At 50.1% G+C, this 19890-nt stretch overlaps 2 protein-coding genes across 3 annotated transcripts in view; one reads left to right on the top strand and one right to left on the bottom strand.

The window, feature by feature from the left end:
* The window catches only part of CEACAM18 (CEA cell adhesion molecule 18), a 31829-nt gene extending 21627 nt beyond the window's left edge, over positions 1–10202 (bottom strand). The window contains 3 exon segments of the mRNA XM_063599705.1: positions 4820–5098; positions 8146–8259; positions 10184–10202. Coding sequence (XP_063455775.1) covers positions 4820–5098; positions 8146–8259; positions 10184–10202 — 412 coding nt within the window.
* Positions 10203–10548: 346 nt separating this feature from the next.
* LOC103785254 (sialic acid-binding Ig-like lectin 8) lies at positions 10549–18026 on the top strand. Of its 2 annotated transcripts, XM_008966208.4 has the most exons (7): positions 10553–11083; positions 11278–11556; positions 11786–11833; positions 13340–13609; positions 14247–14343; positions 14712–14808; positions 16389–18026. In XM_008966208.4, exons 1-7 carry the CDS (start codon positions 10630–10632, stop codon positions 16641–16643), a joined length of 1500 nt encoding a protein of 499 aa, XP_008964456.1. In that variant the 5' UTR covers positions 10553–10629; the 3' UTR covers positions 16644–18026. The 2 variants fall into 2 exon arrangements, with proteins under 2 accessions (XP_034800996.1, XP_008964456.1); XM_034945105.3 differs by lacking the exon at positions 11278–11556 and having other exon boundaries at positions 10549–11083.
* The last annotated feature ends 1864 nt before the right edge of the window (positions 18027–19890 follow it).

Raw genomic sequence — 19890 nt, 5'->3', positions numbered from 1 at the left:
TCAGAGCCCACAAACAACCCAAATTGAAAAATGAAGGAGGAGACCCTGGGCCTTTTCTGCCTCTTCAGGAATCCCCAGAGGAACAACTGCTCCCAGAGTATCATAGATGCCAGAAGGAGGTGAACAATGGTTCACATTCTTTCAGGTGGAGCGAGGAAGTACCAAATACAGGTTAAAATCTCCCCAGTTCTCTTTGTGTGTGACCAGTAAGAAACCAGCTCCAGGACTGACCACAGGGGAAAGTCAAAGGGGCTGCAGGGCAGGATAGGGCTGGGATGGGGTCCCTGTCCTGGGAGGGAGTTGGGCATAAAGCATGCCGGGGGTTTGGGGGAGGAGCTAGACCAGAGCCTGAGCTTCCCCCAGGGCTTCACCTTGGACCTACCCTTTTGATCCTGCATGCCCCCCATCTCCTCACTAACCCTGACTCATATACCCAACATTCTCATCCTGGAGACCCTAGAGTCCAGCCACCTCTGAAGCCTGACCTGATCTGTGTGCTGGGCCTATAAGCAGGAGACACCCCCTTATCATTTCCTGGATGTCAGCTGCCCCCACTTCTCTGAGCCCCAGGACCACCCATTCCTTGGTGTTCACAATCACCTCAAGGCTCCAGGACCATGGCACCAACCTGACCTGTCAGGTGAAGTTTCTCAGAGCTGGTGTGACTGCAGAGAGAACCATCCAGCTCAATGTCTCCTATGAGTGCTGGGCCAGGATGCCTGGGTTCCTGAGGGTGTGGTGGGGACAGGACAGCTGGAGCTGAGGACACTTGATATCCTGGAGGACTGGCTGAGCAGGGGAACAGGAAGGACACAAGCCCTGTCCCTTCTGCATGCCTTCGGCTTCTAGGAGGAGTAGGAGGAAATCTTACCCTTATCTCCTCCCCACCTCCAACTGAAGGAAGTCCTCTCTTCCTGTCCAAGAGTTTCCACAAAACCTGACAACTAGTGTCTCCCTAGGAGATAGATCAGATAGGAGGGCACCTCTCTACATGCAGCTGTTACTGGATTGTTTGTAGGGGGGGTTTGGCTGTTGAGGTGTTTGAGTTCCTTGTATAGTTTGGATATTAATCCCCTGACAGATGAATAGTTTGCAAATATTTTCTCCCACTTTGTAGGTTGCCTTTTCACTCCGTTGACTGATTCCTTCTCTGTGCAGAAGTGTTGTAGTTTGACAGAATGTCATTTGTTTATTTTTGCTATTGTTACCTGTGCTTTTGCGGTCTTATTTATAAAATCTTTTCCTAGACAAATGACCTGAAGCATTGCCCCTGTGTTTTCTTACAGTAGTTTTAGAGTTTGGGTTCTTTAATTTAGCTATTTGATCCATTATGAGCTGATTTGTATATAGGGTGAAAGGTAGAGATGTAGTTTCATTCTTTTGCATATGGGTAATTTTCCCAGCACCATATTGAAGAAACCGTCCTTTCCCTAATGAGTGTTCTTGGCATTTTTGTAAAAATCGGTTGGCAGTGGATAACATGAATTAATTTATGGGTTCTCTATTATGTTCCATTTGCCTATGTACTGGTTTTTATGCCAGTACCATGCGTCTGGGTTGCCACAGCTTTGTGGTATATTTTGAAGTCTGATCGTGTGATGCCTCCAGCTTTGTTCTTTTTGCTCAGGATTGCTTTGGCTATTCAGGTCTTTTGCAGTTCCATACAAATTTTAAGACTTTTTTCTATTTCTGTGAAGAATGTCATTGATATTTTCATAGAGATCACATTGAATCTGTAGATTACTTTGAATGGCATGGTTATTTTAACAATATTAATTCTACTCCATTTGTTTGTATCCTGCTCAGTTTCTTCCATCAGTGTTTTGTAGCTTTCCTTGCAGAGCTCGTTCACCTCTTTGATTAAACATATTCCTAAGTATTTCATTGCTTATAGGTATTGTAAATGGGATGCTTTCTTGATTTCTTTCTTAGCTAATTTTTTGTTGGCGTATAGCAACACTACTCATTTTTGTATGTTGATTTTGTATCCTGCAAATTTGCTGAATTCGTTTATCAATGCTAAGAGTTTTTTGGTAGTCTTTAGGTTTTTCTATAGGTAAGATCATGTTTATCTGCAAACAGAGACAATTTGACTTCCTCCTTCCAAATCCGGATGATCTTTGTTTTTTTGGTTTTTGTTTTTCCTCTTGTGTAATTGCACTGGCTGGAACTTTCAGTACTATGTTGAATAAGAGTGGTGAGAGTGGATATATTTGTCTTGTTCCACTTCTTAGAGGAAAAGCTTCCTACACTACTCCATTTACTATGATGTTAGCTATGGGTTTTTCTATGTGGTCTTTTTGGGGTTGAGTTACTTTACTTTCACAACTAATTTATTGAGAGATTTTATCATGAAAGAATGTTGAATTTTATCAAACCCATTTTCTACAACAATTGAGATGATCTTATAGGTTTCGTCCTTCATTCTGTTGACATAATGTATCATGTTTATTGATTTACATATGTTGAACCATCCTTAACATTCCTGGGATAAATCCCATTTGATTACGGTACATTATCTTTTTGGTGTTTTGCTGGATTTGGTTTGTTAGTATTTTTTTGGAGATTTCTATGTCTATATTTATCAGGGTTATTTGCCCGTAGTTTTTCTTTTGTGTTGTGTCCTTGTCTGTTTTTGGTATCAGGGTTATGCTGGCCTCACAGTAGGATATAGGACAAGTTCCCTCTGCTTCAATTTTTCTTGAACATTTTGAGAAGAATTTATGTTAATTCTTTAAATGTTCACTAGAAATCAGCAGGGAAGCCAGCTAGTCCTGTTCTTTCTTTGTTGGGAGGTTTATTACTGATTCAATCTTGTTGCATGTCATTGATATGTTCAGGTTTTCTGTTTCTTCCTGTTTCAATCTTAGCAGATTCTATATGTCGAGGAATTTATCAGTTTCTTCTAGGTCTTCAGATTTATTGGCATATAGCTCATATATTCTTCCATGATCTTTTGTATTTCTGTGGTATCTGTTGTGACATCTTTTTCATTTCTGATTTTATTTATTTTCGTCTTCCCTCTTTTTTTCCTAGTTACTCTAGCTGATGGCTTGTTGGTTTTGTTTATCTTTTAAAAAATCCAACTTTGTGTTTTGTTGATCTTTTGTATTATTTTGTCTCAATTTGATTTGTGCTCTGTTCTTTATTATTTCTTTCTTTCTTTTCTTTTTTTTTTTTTTGAGACAGAGTTTTGCTCTTGTTGCCCAGGCTAAAGTGTCATGGTGCAATCTTGGCTCACCGCAACCTCTGCCTCCTGGGTTTAAGCAATTCTCCTGCCTCAGTCTCCCGAGTAGTTGGGATTACAGGTATGCGCCACCACACCCAGCTAATTCTGTATTTTTAGTAGAGGTGGGGTTTCTCCAAGTTGGTCAGGCTGGTCTCAAACTCCCGACCTCAGGTGATCTACCCTCCTCAGCCTCCCAAAGTGCTAGGATTACAGGCATGAGCCACCGCGCCCGGCCCTATTATTTCTTTTTTTCTACTAATTTTGGGTTTGCTTTGTTCTTGCTTTTCTAGTTTCTTGAGATGCATTGCTGTTTATTTGAAATCTTTCTAGTCTTTCCTGTAAACATTTATTGCTATAAACTTACCTCTTAATACTTAATTTTCTCTGTCCTATAGTTTTTGGCATGTTCTGTTTCTATTTTAATTTGTTCAATGAATTTTTAAATTTCAATTTTAGCTTTGTCCTTCACTCATTGGTTGTTCAGAAGCATGTCGTTTAATTTTAATATATTTGTGTAGTTTCTAATGTTCCTCTTGTTACTGGTTTTGAGTTGTTTTCAACTATAGTCAGGTAAGATACTTGACATTTTGATAAACGATGCTCTGTTATTGGGTGCATATACATTTAACGTATTCACGTCTTTAACAAACTGATAGAAGCCAGATACATAAATATTGTGTGAGTCCATTTATATGAAGCTCCAGAATAGAAAAAACTAATAGATAGTGATGGGAATCATGTAAGTGATGGCTGCAAGTGAAACACTGACTGGGATAGAAAAGAAGAAAGCGCCAGGCGCTATGGCTCACGCCTGTAATCCCAGCACTTTGGGAGGCCGAGGCGGGTGGATCACGAGGTTAGGAGATCGAGACCATCCTGGCTAACAAGGTGAAACCCCGTCTCTACTAGAAAATGCAAAAATTAGCCAGGCGTGGTGGCGGGCGCCTGTAGTCCCAGCTACTCGGGAGGCTGAGGCAGGAGAATGGCATGAACCCGGGAGGCAGAGCTGGCAGTGAGCCAAGATCGCGCCACCGCACTCCAGCCTGGGCGACAGAGCGAGACTCCGTCTCAAAAAAAAAAAAAAAAAAAAAAAAAAAGAAAATAAGAAAGCTTGGAGGGATGAAAAAAAGATTCCCTATCTTGATTGAGGACATAGTTACAGGGTGTTTACAGTTGCCAAAACTAATTTAACTGTATGCTTACAATGGGTGCTTTTTATTATACGTAAGGTATGTCTTCATAAAGTTTATATTAAGTTAACGCTGTAGTAGATGGGAAAAATGCAATATAATAGTGATGAAGAGTAATGACTTCGGGTTGATATGGGCGCTCTCTCTCTGTCTCTCTTTTTCTCGATGAAATCTGCTTTATTTTCTCACACTTTACCCACTGCACACTTTCGAAACACTTCTTGCTACTCAACAATATTTTTGTGACCGCCGCACTAGGATACAGGCTCACTGCAAGCAGAGTTTTTGCCTTTTTTTCTCACCGCTGTTGCCCCCACGGCCTTTGGCTGTGCCCTGCTCGCTGCTCTGGGATGAACTTGCCTTTCAGGCAGCCCTGCCCGTCTCTCACCTCCCAGCTCACCTGTCCCACCTGCCCGCGGATCCTCGCCCTCTCCGCTGGGCTCCCACAGGCCCGTCCTCCCCGCTGGCTCAGCCCGGACCCCGCCAGGCTGTGCCCGCCTCTGTCTCCCCTGCCCGTGGCCGGTGCCCCTCCAGGCTCCGCCTCGCCCAGCCCAGACGCCCAGGCTCCGCCCCATAGATGGGAGGCAACTGCCCAGGGTGCAGGGGCAGCGAGGGGCTGCGCCTGAGAGCCCTGCCCGGTCCTGGGGAGGGAGGGTGAGTGTGGGTGGAGGGGGCAGCCCTGCAGATGTCAGAGACAGGGCGGCAGCAGCACAGGTTTCCTCTGGTGAGGAGCCCTTCCCTTCCCTTTTCTCCTTCCATCCTCTGAGCATCCCATGTTACAGGCTGTCCCAGACCCCTGTGGGACTCTGCATCTACCGCGGTCCACACCCGGCTGTGCTCACAGGAACACATCGAAACCTCTCGACCACTCCACGGACTCTCTTGCCAGGGCGGCCTTGAGAAAGGAACACAGACCGAGTGGCTTCAACAACGCCTTTGTTTTCCCACCCTTCTGGAGGCTGGAAGTCTGAGACCAAGCTGTGGTCAGCGTTGCTTCCTTCTGAGGCCTCTCGGTGGCTTGCGGGTGGCATCTTCTCTCTGTGTCCCACGTGGTCTTTCTCCCGAGTATGTCGCTGTCCTAATCACACCTTCTTTTTTTTTTTTTTTTTTTTCTGAGACAGAGCCTCACTCTGTTGCCCAGGCTGGAGTGCAGTGGCACCATCTTGGCTCACGGCAGCCACCGTCTCCCGGGTTCAAGCAATTCTTCCGCCTCAGCATCTGGAGTAGCTGGGATTACAGGCACATGCCACCACGTCTGGATAATTTTTGTATTTTTAGTAAAGACGGGGTTTCACCATGCTGGCCAAGCTGGTCTCCAACTCCTGACCTCAAGTCATCTGCCCGTGTCGGCCTCCGGAAGTGCTGGGATTACAGGCCTGAGCCACCACACTCCACCCCTAATCACCCCTTCTCATAAAGACACAGCTCATGTAGGATGAGAGCTAACAACTTCATTTTAACTTAGTCACCTTTTTATAAGTCCTCGTCTCCAAATATGGTCACATTCTGAGGTGCTGGGGGTTAGGACTTCAGCATAGGAATTTGTAGGGTACACAGTTCATCCCTGACACCCCGTAAGTGCGGACATCCGACGATGCACAGTGCAGGTAAGCCCCCTCCCAAGACAGCACCGTGGGTTTTACAGAGCCCAGCTCAAGCCAGCAGCCATCCAGCTACAGAGCCTGTACCCCTGAACTCTCTCTGCGAGGCCTCAGCTGAGGAAGCCTCACAGCAGTGTGGACCACCAGGAGCCCCTTACTGAGGGCAGGACTCCGAGTGACCCCTAAGAATGGTTAGGGCCAGACACGTGGATGCTTAGGGCCTGCCCAGGGACACAGAGCATGTTGGCCATGCCTGAGTCTGCAGAGAACGTCGCCTCCTCAAGCTGGGTTCTCTCTCAGGCTGAGGGGTGGGTGCTGTGATCCCTCCAGGGGACAGATGAGGAGACTGAGACTTGGAGGGAGAGGGCCCAGGACCCTCACACTCCAGAGCCAGGGCCTCCCCTAGCATCTTGGGCTCAGCCTTGCTCCCCATGCTGGGCTCACAGGGCCTCGGCTGTGCAGTCACCACCAGGCATGCTGGGCAGGGAGCACTGAGAAGGTTAGGAAGGCTGGGGACCACCTGTGGGGCCACATGCTCACAGCACCTCAGAGTCCTGGTCCCATCCACTCTGCCCGAGTATACCTGAGACCGCACCTTCTAGCTGCACAGGGCCCTCGGGGTTCCACAAGCCCTGCCTGTGTTTCAAGCATCACAGCCCTTACTAACAGGAGCTGGGGTGGCCCAGGGCTCCTCTGCCCCCTCGTTCATTAGGGAACTTCCCATGGAAGGAGACAGAGTCTGTCACACTCTCCCCTTTGCCTCCACCCCCCTGAAAGGAGGAGATGCTCCTGATGTGGTGGTTGTGCTCATTCATTAAACATCACCTCTCCCGCCTCGGGGGACCCCTCCCCATCTCTCATGCCTCGTGGTTCCTCCGCCAGCCCCTCCTGAGTCCCAGCTCTGGCAGGACTTACCCTCCCGAGCACCTAGAAGCTGTAATGGACAGGCAGTGCCTGCTTCCCTGGTGTGGACAGTGCTGCGGGAGGGAAAGGCTGTGGGCAGAGAGCCTGCAGCTGTGGGTCGGGGCCTCCCTGCTGTGTGTGGCCCACACTGAAGACCCGTCCGGAAAGTAGAAATGGCCACTCCCCAGGAGCCCTGACAGCTCTGGCAGTGTCGGGGCCAAGGTCCTCTTTTGTGGTCAGTTATTTTTCTGATCTTACCCCCAGGCTTCCTGTGGGGCCCTTCTAGGGCCCTGCGACACCAAGGCTCACCCTAAAGAAGCTCACGCTGCAATAGCTGCTGCCCCTGCTGTGGGCAGGAGAATGGGCCTCAGGGAGAGGAACCATGGGGCTGGGCTGGGCTGACCCTCATTTCCCCACAGGGGATCTGGCTCAGGATATGAGATCCCGGCGGGAAGCCCCAGAGTTGGTGCAGGTGCAGGAGGGTTTCTGTGACTACGCACTGCTCCATCTTCCACCCCTGTATGACTCCAGCCCTGTCCAAGGCTACTGTCCCAGAAAGGGGACATTTCCATCAGGATCCTCAAGTGGCTGGAGGCAATCTAGTTGGAAAAGAGCAGGAGGAGACCCAGAGCCAATTCCACCTGCTTCAGACTCCAGGCCAGCACCTGCTTTCTGGACGTCAGAGACACACAGAGGCGAGATGCAGGGACAGACCTCTTTAGGGAGAAAAGAGAGATCTATGTGAATGTAATTACAGAAATGCTCTATGTGCATGTGAAGGGTAAGGAATGAGGTTAAGAAAGGACACACGAATGGGGGTTCCCAGGGCAGTGAAGCTGACACATCAAATTAACTGTCACACTGCCCAAGGAGGCAGTGCTCAGCTCATACACAGAAACACACAGGTACACACAGACACTCCCTCTCCCTCACACACAGGGTCTCTCTCTCTCTCTGTCTCTCTCTCTCTCTCAATCACACACACACACACATACACACACACCCAAGCATTGGGCATTCTGGGTACTGAGATGCGCTATGTCCTTCCCTTTGCCCTGGGAAGCTGGGTCTCCCCTGAAAAGGTGAATGGCGCTAGTTGTCAGGTCAAAGAGACCCTGGGACATCGTCTTAGGATGAGAGAACTATTTGGGATGCCATTTTATGGATCCCTTGCCTGTCACTGTATGTGTCTCTCTGGGCCACCTGTGTCCATGTGGGTCACCAATCCCCATGTCAGGATTCAATGATTCTCTGCTCCCTGAGGCATAGCCCGTGGTGTCCCACACGCCCTCCTTGCCGTCCAGCAGGTGAACAAGTGAGCGGCTATCGTGTCTCCCTATGAGATGGGCCAGTGGTCAGCGTCAATATGTGAGAGCTGCAACAGCTCCTGCCCCTACACGGACCCCTCAGGGCTGCTGCTCCAACTTCCCCCTTCCCTTGTGGTGAACTTTCTCTAGGAAGCAAACAGGGAAGGGGATTCTGGGAATTGTAGTTCCAGCCCGGCTAAGTTGCTGGAGAGCAAGGCCTGCACAGGAGTCTTCACTGAAGGCTTCAGTTACCACTTGGGGACCATGGAAAAGACCTGTGCCATGGCTCGGCCCTTCTGACTATTGAGATACTGCAGCTGTCTCTACTGGGCAAGGATAGGAGGCCCAGGAGGGGGAAGTGGCTGCAGGATGAGATACCAGCTACAAATGCAAGCATTGGTGATGGGGGTGGGAGTCGGCTATGCACACCCAAGCCCTGCACCTTCCCTTCTCAATTATCACAGCCGAATGATCTACTCCAGGTTTTAAGTAATGAGGGGAAGATAGGAGACGGGCAGATCCATGAAGCTGAGTGGAAGAAAGTCGAGTTTGATTTTCTGTGTATACAAAGTCTTCAGAAAAACGTGCAAAAGCTTAGTAAATGCAGCCTGCTCAGATAATAAAACTACATAGAAAAGCATTGAGGCAATTTGCACCAAAGTGAGGCTAGGGGATTGTTTGGGAGGGAGTGGGGTGTGACCAATAAGAAGGAGAAACAAATGAGCAGCGCTGGGGACTTTGTCAATGTGCCATTTCTAGGAGGGGGCTCGTTGTATGTAAATCACTGAGGTCTTCTTTGGGGGTTGTTTTTATCTATATTTCTTATATTTACCCCCCAAAAAATGTTTCAAGAAAATTGACCTGAGTCTAAGGAGGCTCCGCCTCCCAGGATCCCCCTTAACTTCTTCCCAGCCCCCAGCCACACAGTTTAAAATAATCTGTTGAGGCCAGGCACGGTGGCTCACACCTGTAATCCCAGCACTTTGGGAGGCTGAGGTGGGTGGATCATGAGGTCAGGAGATCCAGACCATCCTGGTCAACATGGTGAAACCCCGGCTCTACTAAAAATACAAAAATTAGCTGGACGTGGTGGCGTATGCCTGTAATCCTAGCTACTTGGGAGGCTGAGGCAGGAGAATCGCTTGAACCAGGGAGTCAGAGGTTGCAGTGAGCCGGGATCGCGCCACTGCACTCCAGCCTGGCGACAGAGAGAGACTCTGTCTCAAATAATAATAATAATAATAATAATAATAATCATCATCATCATCATCATCATCATCATCTGTTGAATTCAGGTGCACATTTCTTCTCTCAAGAAATCCTGCCCATCGCTGAAGGTGCACACCCCAGGGCTGGTGTCCTCGTTCCATGACACCTGTTCACCTGGACCCCTGGAAGCAGAGCCTGCAGGAGCAAAGCCCCAGGGCCGACAGACCCCGCCTGCTGTGCAGTAACCAGGGGAAGTGTGGCTGAGTAAGATATGGGTGGTGAAGAAACCCATTCTGATACCCAGATAGCTGCAACAAAGGGAGAAGTGTGTGCCCTTTTCAAATTGACCCTTTCCCTTCTGACATTTCTCCCTTCCAAACCCCACAGTACAACAGTTACAGCCTCAGTTTCCCAGGCCCCCTGCGAGCCAGGCTTCCCCCCGCCCCCCGTCCTTCATGTGTATCAACATGCAGAATCCTCACCTCCACAGCCCCGTGTCCCTCTGCTCAGGCCTCCTGAGACTGAACCCCTGACCTAGGGGAGAACGACCCCACCTTGCCTGTGCCCCCCACTGAAGCTCCCGTCCTGGGGAGCTCAGACGTCAGGAGCCTCCGTGTCTCCCCTCTGCACAGTGACTCCTTGAGGACAGTGTCTGGCTCTGCTCTGTTGACCTCGTTGTGTAAAGAGGAGGTGCCCACTTCGTTGCTGCTGAGAGAGGGAGGAGAGGCTGCCTGCTCACCTCACCTGCACCCCAGTCTCTCATGGCCCTGAGTTCCACCTTTGGCTGGTATGACCTCCACAAACAGTGACAGCCCCAGGGGTGATTCAGGGGTCTGGCCAGATGGGACCCAATTTCACCTTGCAGAAAATGTTACCCAAATGGAAGGGCAAGTCCGGGAAGCAAGAAAGAGGTTGGGCCCTGCATAGGGTGGGAATCTGGATGAGTTTCTCACCCTCTCTGGCCTCAGGGTTCCCAGGAGTGGAAATGGGGTGGTGGACAGTGGATCTCCCAGGACTGACCCGGCCCTGACAGTGTCTGTGTGTGAAGTTCCTCCTCTGAGGAGGTCACTTTTCTGACTTCACCCCCACCTCCTGCAGGACCTCCCCTAAGTCTTGAGACCTCAGTTTCTGAGAGAAGAACCCTGAGGAACAGACGTTCCCTGGCGGCCCTGGCGCCTCCAAACCCAGACATGCTGCTGCTGCTGCTGCTGCTGCCCCTGCTCTGGGGGACAAAGGGGATGGAGGGAGACAGACAATATGGGGATGGTTACTTGCTGCAAGTGCAGGAGCTGGTGACGGTGCAGGAGGGCCTGTGTGTCCATGTGCCCTGCTTCTTCTCCTACCCCCAGGATGGCTGGACTGACTCTGACCCAGTTCATGGCTACTGGTTCCGGGCAGGAGACAGACCATACCAAGACGCTCCAGTGGCCACAAACAACCCAGACAGAGAAGTGCAGGCAGAGACCCAGGGCCGATTCCAACTCCTTGGGGACATTTGGAGCAACGACTGCTCCCTGAGCATCAGAGACGCCAGGAAGAGGGATAAGGGGTCATATTTCTTTCGGCTAGAGAGAGGAAGCATGAAATGGAGTTACAAATCACAGTTGAATTACAAAGCTAAGCAGCTGTCTGTGTTTGTGACAGGTAAGGCACGGGCTCCAGGACAGGCCACAGGGGAAGGTCGTGGGGGGCTGAAAGGCAGGGCTGGGATGGGGCCTGGGAGGGGGTTGGGATTGAAATAAGTCGGTCTCCGGGGAGGAGCTGGACCAGAGCTTGAGGTTCCTCCAGGGCTGCACCTGAAATACCTCCTCCTGATCCTGTGTCCCCATCTTCACCAGCCCTGACCCATAGGCCTGACATCCTCATCCGAGGGACCCTAGAGTCTGGCCACCCCAGGAACCTGACCTGCTCTGTGCCCTGGGCCTGTAAGCAGGGGACGCCCCCCATGATCTCCTGGATTGGGGCCTCCGTGTCCTCCCCGGGCCCCACTACTGCCCGCTCCTCAGTGCTCACCCTTATCCCAAAGCCCCAGGACCACGGCACCAGCCTCGCCTGTCAGGTGACCTTGCCTGGGACAGGTGTGACCACGACCAGTACCGTCCGCCTCAATGTGTCCTGTGAGTGCTGGACCAAGAAGCCCAGGTCCCTCATGGGTTGGGAGGTGTTCCTGAGGGCAGGGGATGGGGTTCAAGCCTGGACGCTGGGTTCTGGGTCCCAGAATCTGGGCTGGGAGTGGGGTCAGGAGAATGCCGACTCCATTTTCCCTGTATTTGCAGCTCCTGGGAAGACAGGGCCAATGTCCCCAGTCCTTATAGTAATGTGGGTCTTCATGTCTTTCTGTCCCAGACCCTCCTTGGAACTTGACCATGACTGTCTTCCAAGGAGATGCCACAGGTAGGACAGAGCCCCCTCCCTGGGGTTGGGGGAGCAGGACCTTCAGCTCAGGATGGGGCTGGGTCTCTCCTCATCCTGGACTCACTTTGGGAAACAGAGCTGCCACTGTGCGTGAGCCCAGGGCACAAGAGCCCACATCTCCAGCCCGCGTGACCATCTGAGCCCCTGTCCCCATCCTGTCCCTGCTCCCCTTAGACTCCTCCACACACCCCCTCCTTGGCCCCACAGCAAGGACAGGGTGACATTCACACAGCTGGATAAGAACCCAATTTTCTTGGTTTTTGTTCGTTTTTATTTTGGGACCAGACTTTCAAGTTTCTTGTCAGGCATCTCCTGAATACTTCCTCTGTCTGATCTTTCTGTTTTCCCAGTAGTTTCGATCTAAGTACTTCTGCACAGATGATACAGTCACATGGGCAGAAATTCAAAATGCACAGCAAAGTCTGTCCTCCAGTGCCCATCCCCCTCCACGGAATTGACCAGCGTCCGTCCAGGCTGCCCTGAGTCTTGGTTTGTGCACCTGGAGGATCTCAGAGGTGGTTTGACATCGTAGTGAGACTGTCCGCCCCATCCTCTAGGACTGTGTGTGATTTCACTGCACAGATGGACTCTGACTTTGTGGCATCCCTTAAGGAAAATCATGGCACAAATATCCTTCTGCAGAAACTGTGCAGTGGATAGTCTTGTATCTACTTCCACAGGAATATCTAAGTGTATGGGATAAATTCCTAAAAGCAAAATATACCAGTGTCGTATGTTGTTTCTAATTTTGAAAGATGCAGTGAAGTTGTTCTCAATTAAAAGTGGACAAGTTTACATTCCCAGCACTGAGTGTGCATTTTCCTGCACTTCAGTCTATGTCTGTGTGTCAGTCCCTCTCACTAGTCTCTTTCTGTGTCCTTCCTCTTTCTCTGGATCCATTTGTCTCTCTGACCCTCTGTCTCCTTTTATTATTATTATTATTATTATTATACTTTAAGTTTTAGGATACATGTGCACAATGTGCAGGTTTGTTACATATGTATACATGTGCCATGTTGGTGTGCTGCACCCAGTAACTTGTCATTTAGCATTAGGTATATCTCCTAATGCTATCCCTCCCCCCTCCCCCCACCCCACAACAGTCCCCAGTGTGTGATGTTCCCCTTCCTGTGTCCATGTGTTCTCATTGTTCAGTTCCCACTTATGAGTGAGAACATGCGGTGTTTGTTTTTTTGTCCTTGCAATAGTTTGCTGAGAATGATGGTTTCCAGCTTCATCCATGTCCCTACAAAGGACATGAACTCATCTATTTTTTGTGGCTGCATAGTATTCCATGGTGTATATGTGCCACATTTTCTTAATCCAGTCTATCATTGTTGGACATTTGGGTTGGTTCCAAGTCTTTGCTATTGTAAATAGTGCCACAATAAGCATACATGTGCATGTGTCTTTATAGCAGCATGATTTATAGTCCTTTGGGTATATACCCAGTAATGGGATGACCCTCTGTCTCTTTCTCTGCAGCATCCACAGCCCTGGGAAATGGCTCATCTCTTTCAGTCCTGGAGGGCCAGTCTCTGCGCCTGATCTGTGCTGTCAACAGCAATCCCCCTGCCAGGCTGAGCTGGACCCGGGGGAGCCTGACCCTGTGCCCCTCACGGTCCTCAAACCCTGGGCTGCTGGAGCTGCCTCCAGTGCATGTGAGGGATGAAGGGGAATTCACCTGCCGAGCTCAGAACGCTCAGGGCTCCCAGCACATTTCCCTGAGCCTCTCCCTGCAGAATGAGGGCACAGGTGGGTAAGGGAGGGGCTGGAGGAGGAGAACACACCTGCCCCACCCTCATGGACCACCCACTGCCCCTGAGCTTCAAGGGGGAGCTCAGCTCTGGTCTGTGCTCAGCTGTGAGGCCTGGAACTTCCCTGCGACCCAGAGCATCACTGTCCTCTCCCTGCCAGGAAAGGGGTGCGGGATGGGGAGAGGGGAGGAGTGGGTCTTGGAGGGGAGGAGCTGGGGCCCGGACAGGTGTGTTTGGAGGGACAAGCGCCTTGCTTTGCAGTGCTTAGACTAGGATGAGGCACATGAGGCACTTGCCTTGGCACCAAATTTAAGAAGCCAAAGAAAAACCCAACTCAGAAAGCAAGTAAAGTAATATTGCAATGCCATGATCTTTTGAAAAAAATAAAATTGAATGCAAAATGATTCCACAAGAACACAATATCAAAATTGTAAATAAAGGCAAGACAAGCTGCATCCAGCACTCTCATGCCTCACTGGCCTCAGAAGTAGTCTCCTTTCCTCCCTCCCATTCGTATTCTGTGTCTGGGAAGGAGAAGAGGGGAATGGAAGTCTAGGGCCCTGCAGAGAGTGGGAGGGGAAGAGACCCACTTCTCCGTGATATAAATCCCCAAAGCAACTCCAATCCATCTGCAGGCACCTCAAGACCTGTATCACAAGTGACACTGGCAGCAGTCGGGGGAGCTGGAGCCACAGCCCTGGCCTTCCTGTCCTTCTGCATCATCTTCATCATGTGAGCATTGACCCTGGGGAGGGAGAGAGAGACCTGGGGCAGGGCAGGCTGGGAACAGAATCCCTGAAGCCAGAGCTGGAAGGACCTGGATGGGTCCAGAGCTTGGGGCAAGAATGAGCTCACGGGTGCACGGTGAGCATTTCACGAGCGTCCTTGTTTGTGGGGCTCCACATCTGTAGCAACCTCGGGCCCCACCATCCAGGAGGCAGGAGCCTCTATTTTCACCGTTGGGGTCTCTGGAACTGGACCACCGCCGTTGCACCTCGGTCACCCCTCAAGCCCCCAGTAGGAAATACAGGGCAGGGGTTGGTCTGCCCACTGCACCCCGATCTGACCACACTGAAAGGCTCTCTGGTCTCTTCACTCAGAGTGAGGTCCTGCGGGAAGAAATCGGCAAGGCCAGCAGCGGGCGTGGGGGATACAGGCATGGAAGATGCAAAGGCCATCAGGGGCTCGGCCTCTCAGGTGAGTGATGTGGGCGTCTCCACACCGAGCATCCAGCCTGGACACCTCCCACAGGATGGCCCCCAGGATTGCTCTCTTTGGTATGGCCAAAGTCACTTCCTCGTCTCCTCTTCCTTCCCACAGGCCGGCTTCTACAGGACTCCCCCATCTTGCTGACAGCATGGCAGTCCCTACCCCCAATTTTTCCCAGGCCAGGCACTGAGTAGGAGTTATCTCCTCTCTCTCCTCCTTTTCTTCTCTATAGCCCTGATTCACCATCTCTCCTCCATTTTTCCTCCCCAAGAATAGCTGGCATCTCTTCTCCCTGGCCCCAGCCATCCTGACCCCTCTCATTATTTTTCCTATTGGCGGGACCTGATTTCTTTGACCGGCTTGTCGTCCTTACGCCACTAACCTGTGAGCTTCCCCAGGGCAGGTATCATGTCTCAATCAAGGCCCTGTAATTCTCTCTCATTTACTCTCGTTTTGCCCGTTGTATCATAATTTACATGTAGATACTCATTTCTAATTTTTATTTTTTTCTTGAGGCAGAATCTTGCTCTGTCACCTAGGCTGGAGTGCAGTGGGGCAATCTCGGCTCACTGCAACCTCTGCCTCCCAGGTTCAAGCAATTATCCTGCCTCAGCCTCCCAAGTAGCCAGGATTACAGGCACGCGCCACCAAGCCAGGCTAATTTTTGTATTTTTAGTAGAGACGGGGTTTCACCATGTTGGCCAGCTGGTCTCGAACTCCTGACCTTGTGATCCGCCCGTCTCAGCCTCCCAAAGTGTTAGGATTAGGGGCATGAGCCACCGCACCCAAGCTGATATTCATTTCTTTAACAGTCATTTGTTGCCACCTCCCTCAATTAAAGACTGAGCTGCCACTTTGGGAGGCCAAGGTAGGAGGATCGCTTGAGCCCAGGAGTTTGAGACCAGCCTGGGCAACATAATGAGATCCCATCTCTACAAAAAAATGCAAAACTTAACCAGGCATGGTGGTGAGTTCCTGCAGTCCCAGCTACTTGGGGGGCTGAGATGGAATGATCCCTTGAGCCCAGGAGGTGGAGGTGCAGTGAGCTGGGATTGCACCACTGCACTCCAGCCTGGGCAACAGAGCCAGACTCTGTCTCAAAAAAACAAAAAACAAAACACAACAAAACAAAAACTGAGCTGCAGGAGGTCAGGGCCCACACCTACCATGTCCATCACAGTTTATCCAGCACTGGCTCAGGTCCTCACACACGGGGGCCTCAGCAGGACTCCAGGCTTTGGGGTCAGAAGGAACAGATGGATTGGGTCCTGCTGCAACAGGGACTTTGGGCGCAGTGCTGACTGTTTCGACCTCAGTTTTCATATTTATAAAGTGGAGATAATAATAATATCTCACTATGGAGTTGTTGCGGGAAGTTAATGAGATTAGTAAACACCAAACAGGTGCTCAGTAAGTGTTAAATGTTGGAGGAAAGCATGAAAGACACTTCAACAAAAATGCAGGTGGGATGAATGGAGGACGGACCTCCTGGGCCTCCTTCCTGGACTCTCCCTGCCTCATCCTGGCCCCACTGCTCTGTTCTGACTCCCTTCTCTCTCTCTGTGCAGGGACCTCTGACTGAATCCTGGAAAGATGGCAACCCCCCGAAGAAGCCTCCCCCAGCTGTTGCCCCCTCGTCAGGGGAGGAAGGAGAGCTCCATTATGCAACCCTCAGCTTCCATAAAGTGAAGCCTCAGGACCCGCAGGGACAGGAGGCCACTGACAGTGAATACTCGGAGATCAAGATCCACAAGCGAGAAACTGCAGAGACTCAGGCCTGTTTGAGGAATCACAACCCCTCCAGCAAAGAAGTCAGAGGCTGATTCTCATAGAACAAGAACCCTCTAGAGCCCCATGCTATGCAGTAGGTCACCAGGGCTCCCTCCTCCTGTCTAACCAAAACTTGGACCAATGTCTCCCCTTTCCCCGGCTACCAGGGACCCATCCCTGCCTCTAGCTTCTACTACCCACCATTCTCCTCTCGACCTCTCTGAGATTGACTATTTTAGATTCCACATAGAGATGAGGTCATGTGGTACTTGCCTCTCTGTGCCTGGCTCATTTCACACAAAAAAAATATCCCCTAGGTTCATCCATGTTCTCTCAAATGACAGAATCATGCACTGAATATTTTTTTTTCTTTGAGAGATGGAGTTTCGCTCTGTTGCCCAGGCTGGAGTGCAGTGGTTCGATCTCTGCTCACTGCAACCTCCACCTCCCGGGTTCAAACGATTCTCCTGCCTCAGCTTCCCAAGTAGCTGGGACTACAGGCGTGTGCCACCACGCCCAGCTAATTTTTGTAGTTTTTAGTAGAGACGGGGTTTCACTATAAGTGGGCCAGGCTAGTCTCAAACTCCTGACCTCAAGTGATCTGCCTGCCTTGGCCTCCCAAAGTGCTGGGATTTCAGGCATGAGCCACCGCACCCAGCTTGCATTGAATATTTTCAAGGAGCTAAAAGATTTTAAATGGTCTCACAAAGACAGATAAATATTTGCGCAGATGGGTGTGCTAATCATTGTGACTTGATGGTTCCATGATGGATCCGGGTGTGGAAATCTCACTGGGTCTCTCTCAAGGCCACTCAACTACTCAGGGCACGGCTGGAATTTAAAGCCTGTCCGATTCTGAGGTCTCTTCTCTCATCTAGCACTGAGTCAAGCAATCAGCAGGCTGGGCACCCCTTAGCCATAAGTTTTCAGGAAATAAATTCCTTGAGGGCATTGACTTTTACAAAAGAGGGAGCAGCAATGGCCTAGAGTCTCGGGAACAAGACAGGTGCACTGAGGAGATGAAGGCCGGGACCCCCTGCCCAACCTGTATGGCGGGTCTGTACTTATTTTGTTTACCCCCAATTTAAAACATTTTTTTTTATTGCAGGTTGTTTGTTTGATATGGTTTGGCTGTGTCCCCACCCAAATCTTATCTAGAACTGTAATCAGAATTATAATCCCCATGTGTTGGGGGAGGGACCTGGTGGGAGGTGATAGGATCATGAGGGTGGTTCCCCCATGCTGTTCTCCTGATAGTGAGTGAGTTATCACGAGATCTGATGGTTTTGTAAGTGGTGGTTTCCCCTGCTCTTCTCTCTTGCCTGCCACCATGTAAGATGTGCCTGGTTCCCCTTCCGCCATGATTGTAAGTTTCCTGGGGCCTCCCTCGCCATGTGGAACTGTGAGTCAATTACACCTCTTTTATTTATAAATTACTCAGTCTTGGGTATTTCTTAATAGCAGGTGAAAACAGGCTAACACATTGTTCTTTGAAATTTAAAAATAGCGTTAGCTTTTCAGTTGAATCACGCAGCTCTTACATGTGCCATGCCATGAGTGTTGCCAAGCATGCACCCCTGTGTAACCACCTCCTCAATCAAGGATAGAGAAACTTTCCTTCACTCCAGAAAGATCCTGGTGTCCTTCCCAGTCAATCCCTAGCCCTGAGAGCCTCCACTTTCTGATTCCTATCACCAGATATTATTTTCCATGTCCCTTGAACTTCATATAATTGGCAACACCCAGTGTGTATTCTTGTGTCTTTTGTTTTTCACTCAGTGTTGCGTTGTTGTTGTTGTTGTTGTTGAAGACAGAGGTTCACTCTGTCTCCCAGGCTGGAGTGCAGTGGCGTGATCTCGGCTCACTGCAGCCTCCACCTCCCGAGTTCAAGTGATTCTCCTGCCTCAGCCTCCTGAGTAGCTGGAACTACAGGCACACGCCACCACACCCAGCTAATTTTTGTATTTTTGGTAGAGACATGGTTTCACCATGTTGGCCAGGATAGTCTCGATCTCCTGACCTTGTGATCCACCCACCTCAGCCTCCCAAAGTGCTGGGATTACAGGCATGAGCCACTGCACCCGGCCGCGTTGCATGTTTTGAGATTCATCCATGCTGTGTGTGTCAGCATCTTTTCCTCTTTATTGCTGAGTAGGACACCATTGCATTGTAGGAGCAAATCACAATTCATTCCCTTATTTTTTCCTATTCATTGATACTGTTTTGGTTGTGGCAATTATCAAGACAGCTGCTGTGAACATATTTGTATGATAGTGTATTGAGGTGTTTCCATTTCTCTCTAGGATTTGGGGCAGGGCTGAGATAGGAACAATGAGGTTGGATTCCCATGCTGGCCTTTCGAGAGTATCCAGGATGTCCTGTGGAGATGACATTCAGCAGCTCAGGAGGGACAGAGGGAGGGGCTGGAGATGGACACAGGAAACATCAGAGGGTCTCATCATCCTGATAATGGAGTTGTTGTGGGTTGAATCTTGTCCCCCAGAGAGATATGTTCAAGTCCTAACCCCCAGTATCTATGTCTGTGGCTTTATTTGGAAATAGTCTTTGCAGATGTAGCAAAGTTAATAGGAGGTCATACTGGATGAGGTGGGCCCTAAGTGCCATGACTGGTGTCCTAACGCAATGAGGGAAATTGAACACAAGACACACATAGGGAGAAAGGCCACGTGACAGCGGAGGCAGAGGTTGGGGTTTTGCTGCCACAGCCCCCAGAAGCTAGAAGACGCCAGGAAGAGTCTTCCCAGCACTTTCCGAGGGAGACAGCCCAATGACACCATGACTTGGGACATTTGGCCTTCATAACGTCAAAGAATAAATTTCTGTGGCTTTAAGTCACCAAGTTTGTGGGAATTTGATATGGAAGCCCTAAGAAGCCAACACACCTGACACCAACACACCTGCTGGCACCTGCTGTGCACTGGGAACTGGACCCATCCTGTCTCTGCAGGCCTCAGAGTGACTCTCAAGAGGGCCGGCTCTACCCAGGCCACAGAGAAGCCCGGGTGAGCTGCTCAGCACCACACAGGCCAGCAAGTAGAGGGTCCAGGTCAAATCCAGGCAGCTGCCCCAAGGCACAAAGGGCGCCTTAATCAGGGGAACAGAGGCACCTCTCACCCAGCACTCACTTTATGTTTCCTTTAGTTTATTATTTATTTATTTTTATATTTGCTTACATTGTTTTGACCTGGTTATAAAACAAGCAAGAAAACAAACAAAAACACAAAAATCAAAGCTCACTGTTGGGAAAATTGGGAAACACAGAAAAGCACAGCAAAGCCT

This window comes from Pan paniscus, chromosome 20 (assembly GCF_029289425.2).
Source record: "Pan paniscus chromosome 20, NHGRI_mPanPan1-v2.0_pri, whole genome shotgun sequence".
Taxonomy (NCBI): Eukaryota; Metazoa; Chordata; class Mammalia; order Primates; family Hominidae; genus Pan; species Pan paniscus.
The sequence above is the reverse complement of the archived record's forward strand: the minus strand, read 5'-3'. Positions and strand labels throughout refer to the sequence as shown.

What these genes read in the sequence shown, in the direction of transcription:
- LOC103785254 (XM_008966208.4), top strand. Translation starts at nt 10,630, where the DNA reads ATGCTGCTGCTGCTGCTGCTGCTGCCCCTGCTCTGGGGGACAAAGGGG. An exon ending in GCTGTCTGTGTTTGTGACAG is followed by an intron (nt 11,084 to 11,277) that starts GTAAGGCACGGG and finishes CATCTTCACCAG; the next exon opens with CCCTGACCCATAGGCCTGAC. An exon ending in CGTCCGCCTCAATGTGTCCT is followed by an intron (nt 11,557 to 11,785) that starts GTGAGTGCTGGA and finishes TTTCTGTCCCAG; the next exon opens with ACCCTCCTTGGAACTTGACC.